The following is a 19267-nucleotide window of genomic DNA, read 5'->3' as shown; positions in this document are numbered from 1 at the left end:
ATGAAACCAAAAGTTTAGTATCATTTTCCCCTTAATTGAGAGAATTCACCAGCGAAATTATCTGGGCCTAGAATTTTCTTTGTGGAGAGGTCTTTGACACTAAGTTTGATTTTTTGGGGGGGGGGGCGTAAATATTTGGTATCCAGATTTTCTCATCAGTTTGGTAATTTGTGTCTATTTAGAAATTTATCCACTTTATCTGAGATGTTGAATTTATAAAGTTGATTGTGATATTCCCTTATCCTTTTGATGACAGTAAAATTATCATGACATTCCATCTTTCATTTCTAATATGTAGTTTGTGTTTTCTGTCTTTCTTGTTAAATTTTGATAGGCATTGCTCAGTTCTGTTAAAACTTTAACTCTGTTAAAAGAACCAGTGTTGGCTTTGTTAGCTTTCTCTGTTGTTTGTTTCCAATTTCATTGATTTTCACTCTTTATTATTTCTTTCTTTTATTTTCTTTGGGTTTAATTTGCTTACCTTTAAGTTAGAAAATGTGTCCATCCATTTTAAGCTTTTCATCCTTTCTATCAAAACCTTTGAAAACTATAAATTTTCCTCTAATGCACTGATTAGCAGCACTCAATTTTTTTGATGCCATTTATTTTCATTATCATTCCTTTAAATACATTTTCTAATTTTCCTTGTGATCTCTTTTTTGGCCAAATGGTTATTTTATGGTGAATGATTTTATTTCCACATATTAGATCTTCTCTAGATATATTCTTGCATAAATTTATAATTTAATTTTATTATGATCAAAGAATATATCTTATATGAATTCACATTTTTTTTAATTGTTGCATTTTTTTTTTATGGCCCAGACTAAGTGTGTCTTGTGAAAGGTTTCATTTGTATTAACAAAGAATGTGTGTTCTGCAGGTGTTAGATATAACGTTCTGTAATTTCAGTTTGGTCAAGATGGTTGGTAGTGTCATTCAGATCTTCTCCTTTCTTACTGAATTTTTGTCTAGTTGATTTACCATGTACTAAATAGAGTGTGTTAAAATCTCCAATTATGTTTGTGAATTTCTCTGTACTTCCTTTTTGTTCTGTCAGCATTCCATGACTCTGTAATTAGACACATACATATTCATCATTATTAGTTCTTGACCCTATTTAGCCTTATGAAATTTTTGTATCTCTGGTAATGCTTCATATCTTGCAGTTTGTTTTGCCTGACATTTCAACATTTCAGTATTTGCATGGTATAACTTTTTCCATAATTTTCCTTTCAAACAATCTTTTTCTTTAAATGACTCTTGTAATAGCAGTTTGGTATTACTTTTTTATCAAGTCTGACAATCTGCTTTTTAATTGCGATCTACTTATGAATCCATTATTCCATTTATGAGTGTTTAGTCCATATACTTTTTTTTAATAAATTATTTTATTTTTGGCTGCATTGGGTCTTCATTGCTTGCACGAGCTTTCTCTAGTTATGGCAAGCGGGGGGCTACCCTTTGTTGTGGTGTGCGGGCTTCTCATCATGGTGGCTTCTCTTGTTGTGGAGCACGGGCTCTAGGTGCACAGGCTTCAGTAGTTGTGGCTCTCAGGCTCAGCAATTGTGGCTCACGGGCTCTAGAGCACAGGCTCAGTAGTTGTGGCTCACGGGCTTAGTTGCTCCATGGCATGTGGGATCTTCCCAGACCTGGGCTTGAACCCGTGTCCCCTGCATTGGCAGGTGGATTCTTAACCAATGCGCCACCAGGGAAATCCAGTCCATATACATTTAATGTAAGTACACTTAGGGCCAATTTGTTGCTGTTTGTTTTCTATTTATTTTATCTATTTTTTTAAAATGGAAGTTGTTCCTCTATAACTTCTTTCTTGCCTATTTTAATCACATAGGTTTTAGTTTTCCATTAGTTTTCTCTGTTGCCTTTTGACTATACCTATTTGCGTTATATTTTTAGTAGTTGTCTTATGGATTACAAAATGCATCTATAAATGATCACAATACAGTTGACACTGTATTGTTTCACATTTAAAATAGAAATCTTGTAACAGTATAGTTCCATATACTCCCTCATCCATCATGCTGTTGATGTCATGTATATTACTCCTACATATGATATAATTTCCACAACACAGAGTTATAACGTTTCTTTAAAGAGCCTTTTAAACTTTTTTCTTAGACTTTTTTTTTTTTGTGGTACGCGGGCCTCTCACTGTTGTGGCCTCTCCCGTTGCGGAGCACAGGCTCCGGAAGCACAGGCTCAAGTGGCCATGTTTCACGGGCCCAACTGCTCTATGACATGTGGGATCTTCCCAGACCGGGGCATGAACCCGTGTCCCCTGCATTGGCAGGTGGATTCTCAACCACTGCACCACCAGGGAAGCCCTGTCTTAGACTTTTAAAGAACTAAAAGAAGAAAAGAATAAACATTTATAGTTTTCTTAGATATATATACCATTTCTAGGGATCTTCATTTCTTCCTATAGATCCAGATTACCTTCTAGTGTTATTTCCCTTCAATCTTAAAAACTTATTTTTGCATTTCTTGGTTTGCCAGTGATCGATTCTCTCAGTCTTTTCTTATGTAAAACATATTCACTTTATCTTCATTTTTGAAGGATGGCTTAGTTGAATATATACTTCTTGGCTGACAGTTTCCTTCTCCTATCCCCAGCTCTTTATAGGTTTCCATTGTTACTAGCCTCTATTATTTCTGTTATGAAATCAGCAAAAATTTATTTTGCTATCCTCATTAAACAATGTTTTGTTTTTTTTCTGGCAGCTTTCAGAATTATTTTCAAGGTTTAGTCTTTTTTCTTTGAATTACAACAATTTGACTATGAGGTACTTAGGTGTGGTTTTCTTTATATTTATCCTGCTTGGGTTTTGTCAAGATTTCAGGATTTGTAAACTGATATTTTCCATGCAGATGGGAAGTTAAAATTTTTTTCTGTTTTATTTTCCTTCCTCTTGTTTGTAATTACATGCACATTGAAATTTTTGATATGTCTCGCTGATCTCTAAATTTCTTTCATGTTTCTTTAATCTTTTTTCCCTTTGTTTTTTTAGATTGAATAAGTTGTATTGTTCTGTCTTCAAGTTCACTGCCTTTTTCTACCATTCCTGATCTACTGTTAAGTCTATCAGTGATTTTTTTTTAAAATGTTAGTAGTGTTCAACTCTAGAATTTCCATTGGTATTTTCTGTATTTTCTGTATCTAATAATAAGATACCCTATCTATTCAGCCACTATGTATATATCTCCTCCTAAGTGCTTGAACATATTTGTAATCCCTACTTTAAAGTTCTTGTTTGCTAATTGCAACATCTGGGTCATCTCTGGCTTGGTTACTATAGACTGCTTTTGTTGTTTTTGTTTTCATGAGTATGTGTCACCATATTTTTTTTACTTATTAACATTTTGATTGACTACTGAACATTATGAATGATATGTTGTAGAGATTCTGGATTCTGTTATGTTCCTCTGAACATGTGCTCTAGCACAAAGATATTATGGCTAGACAAATTCCCAGCTCTGTCTCCCTTGCCATGGACATTGACTGAAATCTCTGCTTAGATTTTTCACTTTCTAGCTACTGTGATTTTACAGGACCCTCTGAGGTCTTTCCCATGCCATGCATAGATGATCCAAGTGTTTGAGGTGGATTTATATGCAGATATTGGGGTTCATGCCTTCTGCAGCTCTTCTCCAAATTTATTGCCTGATCTTCTAGTCCTAAACTCTATCTTCTGACCCCTCAAGCCAGTTTAGTAATGCTGCAGCCTTCTACTAAGCTGCACAGTTGGGGGAATTTCCTCAGGAAAAACGCTACTAACTTGTACGTCTCCTTGGGTAAATCTTCCCTTCTCAGGGTAGACTCCAGTGTTTGAGCCCTTCTGCCATCTGCCCAGATGGTTTCTCTCTATTGCTTTTGACATATAATTTTCTTTGTAAATATTATGGGAAAGAAAATTAAAATTTATTATCTGTGCAACAAAATCAAACTTCTTACATTATAATATCACCTTTAGACTAGAGTATTATTCTATAAAGAGATGTTTAATTTATACACACAAATATAATTACTTCATTTCATATATAATAATTATTTTAATTCAGATATAGGAATTTTGAGGAAAACTAAAGTGTATGAAATCTATGTAGTTTTTTATCTAAAATATTTGGAAGTAACTGTCTACTTGGTTTTATAAATTGCTTTCATTTGGTCAACAAGTAATATTTGTTTGAAACTAAGGGTTTTTACCTACTATTTCCTTTATACTTTCTAGGAAAATATATACTTAGAGAAAAACATGTCAAATATTTACCTTAAATATTTCTGAGATTTGATTTTAGAGCAGTAGGAGTTTTGAAAACATAGAGGTTTCAGTTAAAGAACTGGAATAGCTCTTAGTGACCTATTGATGATCAAGATATAAAGGCTTGAAAGTAAAGCATATTATAACCTCCTTTGACTTACTTTTGGTGTTTAGCAGAAAACTAATAATGCAGATTTCAGAGTTATGAAGTAGTTTTAATAATCCTATTGCCCCCCACAAATCTTGAGAACTAAACTTACTAGTAAATACATTTTCTTTAAATAGGATGCATGGTTAACAAGTCTATCATCATCATCCCTTAAAGAAAGTCTCGGAAATTCCTCTTCACCAGTATCTGGGGAAAAATCCTCCATCACAGGTGATTATATCAAGTTATTCTACCTTATTTTATTTATGAACTCTGTATTGCTTAGAATGTTATTTGTAAAAGAAATAATACTTTACACAGTTATAGGAACAATATATGTTTGTGTTTGCCTGAGTTTTAATCCCCAAAATACAATTTATTAACCATGTGATTGTAGATGCAGAACTTCATCTCTCAATGCCTCAATCCCCCAAGTTATAATAAGACCAATCTCATAAGGCTGTTGTGAAAATTAAGTGATACTATGCATTTTAGCCACTAACTCAATTCCTGGCACAAGTAGAGTATTCACTAAATGTGAGCTATTATTATGTAGGTGTTGCTGCAATAGTCAGCATAGTGGTTAGGTGAACTTTTAGAGTGAGACTAAGCTGGATTTGAATCTAGGTACAACTACATGAGAAAGTAACTAACCTTTCTGGCCCTGTATGTTGCTCTTTAAAATGGGCTTAATAAGAGTAGGGTGGTTGTGAGAATTAAATTAGTTTTAATACATGTAAAGCATGTAGAACAGAACCATCGTTAGCACATAGTAAGTGTGAGGCATGAGTAGTTAACATTGTTTCTTTCCTTAGTCTTATGACATATAACTTAATGAGAGCTAAAGGCATAGCTGTTTTTAAGACTGGGATGTATAACTTATATTTATTAAGTGCTTACTATGTAGTATAATTTTTGTCATATTACGGATGAGAAAAACTGAAGTGCAAAGATACTGGGAAACATACCCAAGGTCAGTGATGGAGCCATAATTTGAATCTTTTGCTCCAAAGTCCTTGTTCTTTTCACTGAGTACTTTGATTAGCAGCTCTAAAGAATCCATTAATGATACTTTGAATCATGAGTAGTCTCCAAATATGAATGTATAACTGGAATTATAAAGTGATATTATATCTAGCTTACCTAGATATAAAATGAGTTTCCCAGGAATGGCTGGAATGAAAGCCTCGTAATTTAAGACTTTGACAGTAAAGATACAGGTTGGCCAGTAGGTGGATCCTAGTAGAACTGAAAGTTGGTGATCAACGCAGAAAGCACTGATTTTCTGTTGAACATTCTAAAATGTGGTAGAATCAGAATAATAGAAGCAATTCTGTAAAAGCAAAACTGAATCCTCCATGCCAGAGCTTAAGCCTGTCCCTTGAGCACTGAGAGGGTAAGTACTAGGCCTTCCTTTCCTGCCCTTTTGGTATCAGAGGCAACACTGCATCTTAGTGGGAGTAAAACTCTAAAGGATGGCTTTATTCTCTGTGTGGTGGCCTCTTCTAGAACTTCATTGATTCTTGGTTCTCTCTACACCTGTACAATATTATAAGTGCATTGCTAGTAACTGTAGTATCTTAGAAATCTGTGCCTCTTGCTCCAGCTAAGAAACACAGGCTTTTGAATAGAATAGATATTGCCATTTCACTTACTTGGTTTATACACCAACAAGGGCTTGTGGCATGTCTATGGTTTAGAGTTGTTATTCCATTTTCTAAGGTGTGTCAAATGCTTTAGTAGATTTAGTAGCCATTTTTTCTTTTGTAGCTCACTTGGGAAAAAAGTTTATTCAAGTTGAATATGATAGTTTTTTCCATTTATTATTTTGCAAGAAAGAGATTATAGACAGTTTTCATTTAGCAGAAAGCAAATGAATCTGTTATCCACCTTATTAATTCAGAAGGGAGATTTAGTTCTGTTACTCTGTCACAAAACAGATCAGAATGAAGAATGCGCTGAAAACCATAATTCCTTGAAATCAGTTGAAAATGAAGAGAACTCAGTTTTGATAGACTTTGTTACTACATTTGAGAAACCCAAGGAAAGTCAAGTGACTACTGATGACCTTGAAGAAGAAAAGGAGAAAGCTGAACTGATTATGAAAGATAACTTAACAGTTGATGATCCACCACTGTTTCAACTTCAGAGTATCTTATGCACTGAGTCTGCAAAGGTATTTATATAAAATTGTACCTTCTATACTACAGCTTAAAATTCAAAATAGAACTTTTAAATATTTTATCTTCCATGTTAGGTACATCTGAATTATTTGTGGAAATAATGGTATTATACTGTCAAGTGATTCTTATTCAATAGAATTTTAACTTCAGGGAAGGTTTGCAGTGAAAATAAAACCCAACATTTCATTAAAAGTTAACAGAAGTATATGATCATAATATACTTTTAAATATTTCAGAAATACATACCCAGAAGTGGGTATGTTTCTGTAGGTCTTCATGTTATAAAAATGCAGCTGTCTGGAATAATTTCTAAGGTTTTGAGTTAGTGAAGGATATTCCTTTGGATATCATTTTAAAATATTTTATAAATTTTAATAAAAATCTTTAAGAAAAGTTTTATCAGCATCCATACTTATTTAAATGGATGGACAGGATCATTATCAGGAATATTATTATTATTACCTTGAGAACCAGATTTGTGATACGTAGGATTACTTGTCTCTACACTATGTTGCACCAGAGTACTATACTGTTAAAATTTATGGGGAGCATTTTTAGTCTTTATTTCTCCTAAATTTTCTTTTTTGTGTGTGTGGTATGCGGGTCTCTCACTGTTGTGGCCTCTCCCGTTGCAGAGCACAGGCTCCGGACATGCAGGCTCAGTGGCCATGGCTCATGGGCCTAGCCGCTCCGTGGCATGTGGGATCTTCCCGGACCGGGACATGAACCCATGTCCCCTGCATCGGCAGGCGGGCTCTCAACCACTGCGCCACCAGGGAAGCCCTATTTCTCCTAAATTTTCTTTATGCAGTTTCTCCTGCAGCTAATTGGTGGCTATGTATACTTATTACTAGGGAAGATAACAGTTAGCTGAAAACTTGTGGTTGAACAGGACTTTTATAAATAGAGTATTAAGTTTTTATTAAATTTTATGGAGAAGGTTCATTAAGCCACATTCCAGGTATATTGTCCTTAACCAGTTTCCTTAGGAAAAAGCTCTAATGCCAAGTTAGGGATGTGTTTACATCTGCTCTCTCTTTAGTGTTAGCACCCATCTGTCCATGTAAAGTAGAAAAGTTATTCCTTAAAAGGATGAAGGGTATTCTGGAATTTATAGACAGGTCTTAGAAATGTTTAACAGAGGTAATTCTAAATTAGAACAGGTGATTTATATATAACAAGTAAGATTATAGCATATTTCTTTTGAATGAATCCTTGGCTTTATTCTTACTCTCTACTGAGTGATCTGAAGTCTGATTAATCATTCCCCTCTAAGGTCTCTTTGTTGGATTCTCCCCATGGAATAAAAAGCAGACTCCTCACCACTGGAGATCTCATACGATTCTTCCCGGACCTTATACTCCTCAGCTTTCCCTGCCATTCACTGTGCCTCAGCATCTTTCACCTTTTTTGATTTCTCAAAATTATCAAGCTCTCCATAGAACATCATGTGGCCCTTTGTTATTCATCATTTGTCTGAGCTCTGATGTCGAGCCTTCAGGGAGGCCTTCCCTGACCAAATTCATTATTGTGGCTCGTCAACTCCACCCTGTCACTGTCACTGGACCCTAGTTTATCTCCTTCATCAGTGACATTAGTTTACGTGTTTATTGCCAGTCAACCTCCCTAAAATGTAATATCCTTATTTGTTCCTGGTGCCAGCTATACTTGACACATAGTAGATGCTTAAAAAACATCGATTTACTGGAAGATTGGCCTCTAAGTCTAACTGTGATAGATACAGTGAGTAATCCATCTTTGCCTTTTTCTATTTAATAGAAAATAATTCAAGATAGAAATATGAAGAATAAAAAGTCAACAAATAATAGAGCATCCAATGCATCTGGCAGGTAATAAAGTTATCATTTTCCCTCAGTTATGGGTTTACATTCCAAGAAAACTAGCTTTAGTTTAACTTCTGTACAGTAAATTTCATTTGGTGTTACTTAATTTTCTTCGTATGAGAAGAATGAAGTAGTTACTTCATGGTAAATCCCCCTAGTTGAATATATTCATTTATAAAAAGGAATTGACTAAGGATCCTCTATGTTCTACATTGCTCCTGGGATATAGTTTCTTTCTCCTATTTTTCCTGAGACAGTAGATATACAGTGGTAATAAAGCTGAAGTCCAGCATTCACCTTCTCTATTAAATGTCTTTGTCCAACACATGAAAAATTGTACTTTAAACTTAGAGGTTCTATGGACTAAGTTGGTTTATTAAAATGATAAGAATTCATAAATGCTATTCAAAACCTTCTGAATCTTTTAAATTATCATTAGTCAAATATAACAGGGGTCAGCAAACATTTTCTGTAAATTTGTGAGTTAGTACATATGTCAGGTCTTGTAGGCCATATGGTCTCTGTTGTAACTACCCAGTTCTGCTATTGTAGCAGGGAAGACACTGTTGGCATTATGCAAATAAATGAAAAGGCCAGGGTGCAATAAACTTTATATACCAGAATAGATGGGGGGCCAGATTTTCCCACCAACCCTGAAATAGAGGTTACTAGTCTAACTTTATATTTAAGATGGTTTATGTAGCAAAATAACATAAGAAACTATTAAAACCTACTTATTAATATTGTCTTTTCCCATGTAACTTGAGTCCATGTTTGTTAAAAATGTTTTAATTACAAAACCTTAAAAGAAAAATTGCATTGAAGCTATATAACTTAAAGTAATAAAATTTAAATTAGGTTGAATAGGGGTCTTTGTATACTAAGAGCATATCACTTTCAAAGTAATTATAATTTATTAAATTATAATGTAGTTTTCAAATATAGTATTTGCAAAATCTAATGAATCTGTCTTCTACCAAGTGCAGTTGTAATAGTTTATCTTGATTCATTTGGATCTTTTCACATTAGTGACCTCTGAGTTCTTAAGGAAACCTGGTTCTCTAAGGAGGACTCCGTTGACAGTTCCCACTTCTCACTATTTAGGGACTTTGAGAGTCTTGGACCAAAAGCCCTCACAGAAACAGAGCACAGAACCTGACAGAGCAGATAACATAAGGGCAGCTGTTTATCAGGTAAAAAGGAAAATATTTTTTTAAAAAATTAGAAGAATTAATCACTTACATAAGGTTTATCAGGAAGTAAAATGACCCTGTCAGAGATGATGATTTAATGTTTAATTTATTTCCTTTATAATACCTGAGCAATCCAAAGCTTTTTTTTTTATATATATATACTAAATTATCTCCTTCTAGGCTTTGTTTAACTGATCATAGTTGTTTTTAAAGAAAGAGAATATGCCATGGCAATTGATAAAAATACAGCAAAAGCAAAATGTAGTTGAGGTACACCTATGTTCTATACTTTTTCTCCTTTAAGTTTATATAGTTATGAACAAAAAGGTTTTAATTTTTTTTTCTTTCCTGAGACTTTCTGTATTTGAGTTAAACTTACATAGAAGAAAGCTGTCCTAATATTTTCACAATTCCAAAAAAGAAGTTTTTTTTTTTTGTCTTATTTGTTGTACAGAATATAGTACACTTTGGAAAATTGTCCATGTGAATTTCCGAGAAAAACGTTAGTATATATAGTTGTACAGAATGTAGTACACTTTGGAAAATTGTACAGAATATCGTACACTTTGGAAAATTGTTCATATGAATTTCAGAGAAAAATGTTAATATATGTAGTCATTACATTACACATTATATTACACATATATAAATCATATACACATGATTTTCTTAATTCTTGCTCATCTTTACATATTAGAATATTATCAGAAAAAGAATGATACTAGTACATATAAAATCTATAAGTTTTGTTTTGCTTTTTTAAAGTTTTAATCACATATTCAGAAATAAGAATTCTAACTCATTTGCAAAACTTTGAATATCATATAGCCTTTTTCTTGTTCCCACAGGAGTGGTTAGAAAAGAAAAATGTTTATTTACATGAAATGCACAGAATTAAAAGAATCGAAAGTGAAAACTTAAGGATTCAAAATGAACAGGTATTCTGAATATAGAAGTAAAAAATATTCTGGATTTTTAAGTCAGTAAAATAGTCTGAATGTTTAATACTTTTAAATCAACTGTTTTTTAAATGGTGAAATAAATTGTATATAAAAGAATTGATTTCTGATTTTATTTCTCTGGTACTTTATACATTTTTAGTTTGATATAAATATAACTGTTTTACATGAAAACATGGATACACAGAGATTTTTATTATTTTTATGTGAGCAATAGCTTTGGCACTACTGATTATGAACTTATTTTTTCTTGTGACCATGTACTTATTTCATTATTAAAAATTGACTTTGATATTACAACTTAGCCAGGAATATAAAGGGTCATCAGACATTAACCTTCAGTTTTCCCCTTTTCTATCTTGAGTTTTGTATGTATCTTCAAGACCAGCCTCTACCTGAGTATTTGCCCCTATCCTTCCCACTGACTGGAGCTGGGCTCTCATTTCAGTCTCTCCTGGTACTTCACCTTCTGCCTCTAACTCCTTCCTACAACATGCTCCAGTTCTTTCCCATCTTCTAAAGTAAAATCCCTGAAAAAAAAAAAAGAAAAAAAAAAAACCCTTCATTGTGCTTTTTTTTTTTTTGCGGTATGCGGGCCTCTCACTGTTGTGGGCTCTCCCGTTGCGGAGCACAGGCTCCGGACGCGCAGGCTCAGCAGCCATGGCTCACGGGCCCAGTTGCTCTGCGGCATGTGGGATCTTCCCGGACCGGGGCACGAACCTGTGTCCCCTGCATCGGCAGGCGGACTCTCAACCACTGCGCCACCAGGGAAGCCCCCATTGTGCTTTTAATACTACCATGGATAGAAACATATTTCCCCAGCGCACAGCACTGTGTGGAGCAGCCCTGCAGGGGACGTGCCTGGACACTGGCACTGCCTTTGCAGCATTATCTGCCACAGTCAGCGCCAGACACCTCATTTGCTCTTCACAACTCAGTGAGGGAAATCATACTTTTACTTCTAAATTATGTTATCTCTATAATAAAGCTTTATATCATTTAATGCTAAGCAATATTAAAAGGCAAACATAGAATATTATGGGATTAGATTGAAGTAAGTAAAGTAATAACATACTTGCTATATGTTCACCTACATATTTTCTAATCTGGCACATGTTTTCAACACTTGGGATATGTTTATGCAGTAAGAATTTTATGCTCTGATGTCAGTCAAAACTCAGGGTTAAAGCACAGATCTGTAGTTTACTGTGTGACTTGACCAATTTACCTTACTCTGACAGGCCAGAAAGGTAAAGTTAAAGTTAAAATATCAGGAAAGTTACAGGCCAGACAGGTAAAGTATATAACTTTATCTTTCTGGCCTGTAACTTTCCTGATATTTTTCTTTTAGTGCAATATTGCATTATGAGCACTTTGCAGTACCAATTAGCCTTTTACAGTTTATTTTCATAGCATTTGTTTAGTATACTTCCAAAAAAAATTCCTTCCCATACATGGTAGTAGATCAATATCTTATAAATGTTTAAGAAAGGACATTTTAAAATGCAGTGAATAATTCAGATAACATTCTTTATCAATTAACTTCTCTAAATCTATTTTAAATAGATTGCTTTGAAACCTAATTTGATGAATATGAAGGGAATTAAAAAAATGAATGTATGTATATCTATATCTATCTATATTTGTCTATTTATACATATACATATTACTGTCTATTATTTTTCCAAAATAGAAAAGAGCTGCTAAGAGAGAAGAAGCTTTAGCATCATTTGAGGCTTGGAAAGCCATGAAAGAAAAGGAAGCAAAGAAGGTAGCTGCAAAAAAAAGGCTTGAGGAAAAAACCAAGAAGAAAACTGAAGAAGAAAATGCTGTGAGAAAAAGAGAAGCACTGCAAGTATGCAATGGTGTTGAATATCTTAATTATCTTTAAAATATTTGAAAATTAATGATTAACTGTGGTTTTACTATTTTATTATATTCACATTAAATAAGAAAGTAACTCTGAACTTTTTCAGTCTTTTGAAAAATGGAAAGAGAAAATGATGGAATATCTTAAAGAGAAAAGTAAAAAAGAGAAAGAATATGAAAGAGCAAAGAAACAGAAAGAGGAGGAAACTGTTGCTGAGAAAAGGAAAGATAACGTAACTGCTATTGAAAAATGGTAATCCAAAATAATAAATGTTTTGATAGATCTTAAATTAGTAACACTTTAGGCTTTTCTAAAATTCATTTACTTGAATGTTACTAATGCTCTTAGTCTCATTATTGCAAAGACACATTAGGGAATCTTTATTATATATTCTCCTTTAACTTGCCAGTGTTTTGACTATCCTACATAGGAATGAAAAAAAGGAAGCTGTTTTCAAGGAAAAGGAAAAAGAGAAAATAAATGAGAAAAGAAAAGAAGAACTGAAAAGAGCTGAGAAAAAAGATAAAGATAAACAAGCTCTTGATGAATATGAAAAATGGCTGGTAGGTGTTATTTGTTAATGCACTGTGTCTTTTAAATGTACTTGTTCTGACTTTTCTGTCCCTAATTCCAGTTCTATTTGTCCCATGCCTACTGACCATTTCTACCTGGAAGCTACCTTGTTGAATTCATTCTCTCCTACATATATCATAATTTATTTGATCTACTCATTTCTATTAATGATTCTACTATTCCTTAAAACACTCAGGTTTAAAACTTTAGTCATAATAATGTTCCTTACCTACATCCCCACATTTAGTCACTTACCAGTCATGCCCATTCGTCCTTTGCAATGATTCTCCTACCTAAAATTATAAAAAAGTGTACTGACAAGTGTATTACTGAAGGTATATACCAGGTTAATTTAGGTGGAACTTGGTCCTGACACACAGTAAAATTGTATTTAATGAGAAAGTTATTCCATTTTTTATTTTCTTTTGATCTTTCTGATGACCTCGAGGAGACGGTCTTATTTAAGTGGTTTTTTAATGAAAGCAATCAAGTATGAACGTTGGGAGAAATGATATCTAGCAGGACTTTATATTCTTTGTTTCAATGTACTTATGTTTATAGTTACTTTTCAGTGATGGCAAGCAAAATACTGTTTTCTGTTTTAAAATATCAATATAAATATATATTTTATTCATTTATTTTTGAATAAGTAAATAAGTAATACATTTCAGATGCATAAGTACTTTATGTGAATAGTTAACACATTCACATGTTCAGCAATCAAAAAGTGCAAAATTTCTCCACAGGGCTTAGGGTCCAGTAGGGTTTCTTATCAAACTTTTTTGAATTCATGTCTATCAGCAAGTTAAAAAAATGTCATCCAGAGTATTTTTTTATTTGCATTTCTCTGGTTAGGATTGAGCTTGAGTATCCTTTCATTTGTGTGAGGATAATTTATATTATTTTTCCTGTAAAGTGTCAATTCATAAACTGAACATTTTTTCGTTGGTCTTTTTCTTACTGATTTCTAGAAGCTTTTTTATGTACTAGGGAAATTAGCCTACCATTTCTGATATGAGTTACAAATTTTTCCCATTGTATTGTTGGTCTCTCAACTTTGCTTATATCATTATTTTAGTAAATTTATTTATTTATTATTTATTTTTGGCTGTATTGGGTCTTCGCCTGTGCACACAGGCTTTCTCTAGTTGCGGCAAGCAGGGGCTACTCTTCATTGTGATGTGTGGGCTTCTCATAGCAGTGGCTTCTCTTGTTGTGAAGCATGGGCTCTAGGGTGCATGGGCTTTAGTAGTTGTGGCACGCGGGCTCAGTAGTTCTTGCTCACGGGTTCTAGAGAACAGGCTCAGTAGTTGTGGCACATGGGCTTAGTTGCTCTGCAGCATGTGGGATCTTCCTGGACCAGGGCTCAAACCCGTGTCCTCTGCATTGGCAGGTGGATTCTTAACCACTGTGCCACCAGGGAAGTCTTATATCATTTTATTCCATGAAGAATTTTATTTTATTTTCAGGTGTCAAATCTATCAGTCTTTTTTTATGGCTTCTGATTTTCAGGTGTAGTTGAAAGGACTTTCTCCAAAACTTAGGGTCAAAGCTCCCATTTTTCTTCGAATAACTTTATGATTTTATATTTAACATTTTAACATTTGCTCCACTTAGAATTTATCCTAGTGTATGATGGGAAATATGATTCCATCTTTATTTTTTCCAAATGCATCTTTCATAAAACAGCACATCTTTTACCCACTGATTTGAGGTACTGCCTTTATTATATGATACATTAGATCATTCCCATATTTTCAGGTCTGTTTATTTCTTAACTTTCTGTTCCATTGGTCAGTCTCACTGTACATACTCCAGTACAACACTGTTTCATCATCAGGACTTTATATATTTTCATATATGTTTGGGTTAATCTCCCTTCATAACTCTTCATTCAATGTATTTCTGAATATTCTTGGGAGTTTTTTTTCCACATAAATTTTAGAATCAGTAGTAGCTAGAGACACACACAGGACCCAAAGTAGGCTATTTAAAGATAGGATAAAAAGATGCAACACTTAGGAATAAACTTAGGAAATGTGCAATACCAATATAGAGAAAACTTCTGAAGGACACAAATGAATACCTGAGAAATTAGAACAAAACTGTCCTTGTATAGAAACAATCTTATAATGATGCTATAAAGATGTCAGTTTTCCCTGAAGTAATTTACAAATTTAATGCAATCCTAATAAAAATACCAACAGAATTTATTGTTGTTTATGTGTTGACTTTAGTACTGCTATAATGCTAAATACATGCAGATAAACAGTAATAAGGCGATCAAAATTGGTTCAGTCGTTTGAATGAGGATAGTAGTGTTCTATGATGATTTCCTTAGATTAAACTCTTAAATAATGCTTTGTTCTAAGAAAAATTAAAAATCTTCTTATATTAAGGAGACGTATGCTAATTCTGCTAGTATCTTTTAGAGTAGTAACTGAATGTAAATGTTTCAGTTTTCAGTTTTATTTTCACATTGTCTTGAAAATGAGATAGAATTTCCTTAGTGACTAAGTCATAGTTAGGTACACAATGTTTTATTACAGTGGTTCGTCACTTTCTCGTTCTAATCAATCCTCTGGAAAATAAAAACTCATCAAAGACCTAAGACAAAATAACTTGTTTTGGTATACAATATATCCCTACAATAGAGCTCTACCTAAAAAAAAAAAATCCATGTACAACATGTTACAGCTCGGTTCCCCATCTTACCAATTTCTTATTGAAATTTGTTTGCAGAGAGAATGGAAAAATACCCCTATAGAGAAGAGCTAATTACTTCAATTTTCATGTAAAGTAACATCTCAAAAGTTTGATGTACAACCTAGTTTGGGGAGTGAGCAATTGATGGGTCACTGTTTTAAGTGAAAATTGTAGCCAAAGATCAGGTAAGATGCTTCTTCAAGCTGGTTCCCAGATTAATTCATAGTTACCTTTAATAAGAAAATAAGCAAAAGATTCAGACCCCAACAAACAACAGACAGGAGGACTTTTTAAGAAACCTCTTTTAATTATTACTCAAGATAACATTGATTCATGTAAATTGATATTAAGGTTGTTAATTAATTGCCTATTTTCTGCCCTAACTTTTTAGCACCTGCCAGCCAACTCAAGGTTGCTTCCAGTTCCTCTCTCTCCCTATGTTAAATGGAATGGACAGTGAGGTTTTTTCAGTCAGTTTCTGAGGACACAGCATGGTCACTGCTTTTCTCTCACCTAGCTAGAGGGCCTGCATCTCTCTAAAGTAATAAGATGATTGACCGTGGTCCAATTACAGCTTTTATTTTCTCAGTTAGGATTCTGAAAGGAGGTTCTCTGTTTATTAGAAATAACAAAGATGAAAACATTCTCATGACAAAAAGCAAAATGTTAAGACAAAAAGAAAATTTCACATCTCTCTTCAATCCTTCTGTTGTATGTGAATAATTGCATGTTAATGGAACCTTACATTACCATATTCTTCTTGTGATATTATCAATTCCATTTATGTACTGATGAAAGAAGCATAGACACCTAATAATTTACCAAAATACCACTCCTCCCAAGCCATTCAGCCTGCAGAGGCAGGGTTGTCCAAGTGCTCCGTGACACCACTGCTCTTTGGAATACAAGGAAACCACTAAACTTTATAGTTTTAGCAGAAACTTGAAGAAATGGAGAGACAGTCCAAGCTGCAGGATGAAAGGCCAAATGCTATTAACATTTCAAGTATTCCTAGATCATTGTTTAGATTTCATATTAATCCTCAGATACTCAGTCATTTCTTGGAAGGGAGTATAGCAGGGAAACGAAATGGTTCTAAAATTCACCTGGTATAATAAAAATGTGAGACGATGGAAGATAATATTTTCAAAATAATATGAAGCAGGACTGTACCAATCAAGCAATGAAATATGAATTTACCATTTCACTCTCCTGTGAATCTGCATTCTTCTACCCTCTTGGATTATTCCCATCAAGTCTCAGGATAAGTAATCTTAATAAAAATAAACTCTCTTAATTCTTCATTTCCCTCCAGCTATGATCCTCATCTTTTTTAATAGCTAAACTTCTGGAAAGTTTGTTTACACTTCCTTAGTTCTTCATATCCTTTTCATCCTCAGTAAACCCCCATCTTATCCCTTTTCTGAAACTAAACTAAACTTTGAGAGTTACGATTTTGCCAGAGCATCTAGACTATGGTATGTATGCCTAGACCTCTGGGCATTCTGCACAGTCGATTTCCCCTTCCACTTGAGCTGTCTCCTCCTCTGCTGCCATGTTCCCCGGTTTACCTCTCAGCATTCTGCCTTTCTTCTCCAAATCACCTGTTGACAGCTCTTTTTTTTTTCAAACCTGTGTTCTAAATGTTACCATGGCCTGCCAGACCCCGCCTGATCTTACACGTATACGTTGTCATTCTCATCTGGACCCCGCTCCCATCTCCCGCCAGGCTTTATTCACACTGGCTCTCTGGCTTCCTCTCCCATCCCAAGTTTTCCGCACTTGTCAGAGTCCTCACACACACTCTTCTGTCTGCGTGGGGTGCCCTCCCCTCAGTGCACATCACCAGTGGCTCCTCTTACCCATCACGTGTCAAAGTGACTTTCCCTGAATCCACTTTTCTTTGAAAGTAAGTACTTCCTTTCATTTTTTATCAATCATAACAACTTATTTATATGTTTCATAGAATTTCACACAATTTGGAATTATCTGTTGTTTATGTACTTGTTTATTAACCATCTATTTTGAAAGTTCCCTAAGGGACAGGAACAGTAACCTGTGTGTTTGTATTTTATAATCACTTCATGCATGGCTCCCTGTATACTGCTTGACCCAGAGTAAGAGCTCAGTGCTTAACACTGAATGAATGAGCACAAATTATAGTATAGTACAAGTAGAATAATAGCTTCAGAACCTGTTACCTGTAAGGATGTACTATATAATAAAGGAACACAAATTAATGGATGTGAGGCAATAAAAATTGGGATTATTTGTGACATTTGGACATAAAATCACTTCAAACAATTACTTTACTGCCATACAAACTTCAGAAGATTTAAACATTAAATATAAAATGCCAAACAATAGAATACAGCATATTAATAATAAAAAATCAGTATATTTGCTGGCTGGAGGGTAATTTCCTACAACTTTGGAGAATAAATCATTATTGTCCAGCAAAGTCGAACATATTCATACCCTACAAACTGGCAATTTCACTCCTAGGCATATACTTGGAGAGAAAATCTTGGCTTATAAGCACAAGGAATCAAACAGGGATATATTTACAGCAGCATTGTCTTTGTGTGGAAAAAACATTAGAACATCATGTCTTCAACACCAAAATTGATTAGTAAACTGTGATATGTTGATATACTGGAATTCTGTGCATCAGTGAACTAGAGCTACAGCTCCATATAGATGGATCTTAGAAATATGGTCATAAATAAAAGACAGATGCAAAAGAATATATAGCATGGTACCTTTTAGCATAAACTCAAAAAACCTGCAAAACTCAAAAAACCTGCAAAACAAAATTATTTGTTGTTTGGGGATGAATACGTGTGTGTGATAAAGGTATTAAGGGATGCACTGCAACTATAAGCACTAAATTCAGTAATGGTTATCTCTGGATGGTGGAGAGAAAGCAGGTGTGGTGAGGGAGTGGGTACAAGGGCTGCACAAGTATTGGTCGTGTTTTATTTCAAAAGGCAGGTAGTAGGTACACAAATTTTGACTATATTACTCTTTAAACAGTTTAGTTGTCTATGGTTGAACTATTAATTTTTTGGTAAAAAATTAATGACTAAAAATAGCGTAGATAAAATGCTGCAAGGATAATATTTATTATATGAAAATGTAAATTGCTAAAAATTACAAGCACCAATAACCATACAGTTAGAATAGCCAAATAACAGAGCAAAAACTTCACAAAAGCACTAAAGAAATGAAAACGTACTCAAGCTCAATAACAAGCAAAGAAACATGAACCTCAATATTCAAATATTTTTAAACACTGTGAAGTATCCTCTGCTGCCATCACATATTCAACCTTTGCACCCAGTAAATTTATTTCTGAGACTCTGTTCTCAGAAAGTCATCACTAACTTCTAATAATTATTCTCTTTGAATTATGGGATTACAGGTCTTTTTTTCCTATTTTACATAATTCTTTTTAAATATTATCACTTTTAATATTTAAAAAATTAAGTGGTGCGTTAACGCCTATTGA

At 34.0% G+C, this 19267-nt stretch overlaps 1 protein-coding gene across 1 annotated transcript in view; it reads left to right on the top strand.

The window, feature by feature from the left end:
• LOC149749193 (microtubule-associated protein 9-like) overlaps positions 1-19267 on the top strand; it is a 49141-nt gene that overhangs the window by 12820 nt on the left and 17054 nt on the right. The window contains 8 exon segments of the mRNA XM_089912198.1: positions 4566-4659; positions 6369-6604; positions 8391-8469; positions 9485-9648; positions 10497-10586; positions 12301-12462; positions 12584-12729; positions 12908-13044. Coding sequence (XP_089768324.1) covers positions 4566-4659; positions 6369-6604; positions 8391-8469; positions 9485-9648; positions 10497-10586; positions 12301-12462; positions 12584-12729; positions 12908-13044 — 1108 coding nt within the window.

The sequence above is a fragment of the Delphinapterus leucas genome, chromosome 5 (assembly GCF_059928025.1).
Source record: "Delphinapterus leucas isolate spDelLeu-1000000601 "Yukka" chromosome 5, BTC_Dleu_Yukka2, whole genome shotgun sequence".
NCBI classification, from domain to species: domain Eukaryota; kingdom Metazoa; phylum Chordata; class Mammalia; order Artiodactyla; family Monodontidae; genus Delphinapterus; species Delphinapterus leucas.
The sequence above is the reverse complement of the archived record's forward strand: the minus strand, read 5'-3'. Positions and strand labels throughout refer to the sequence as shown.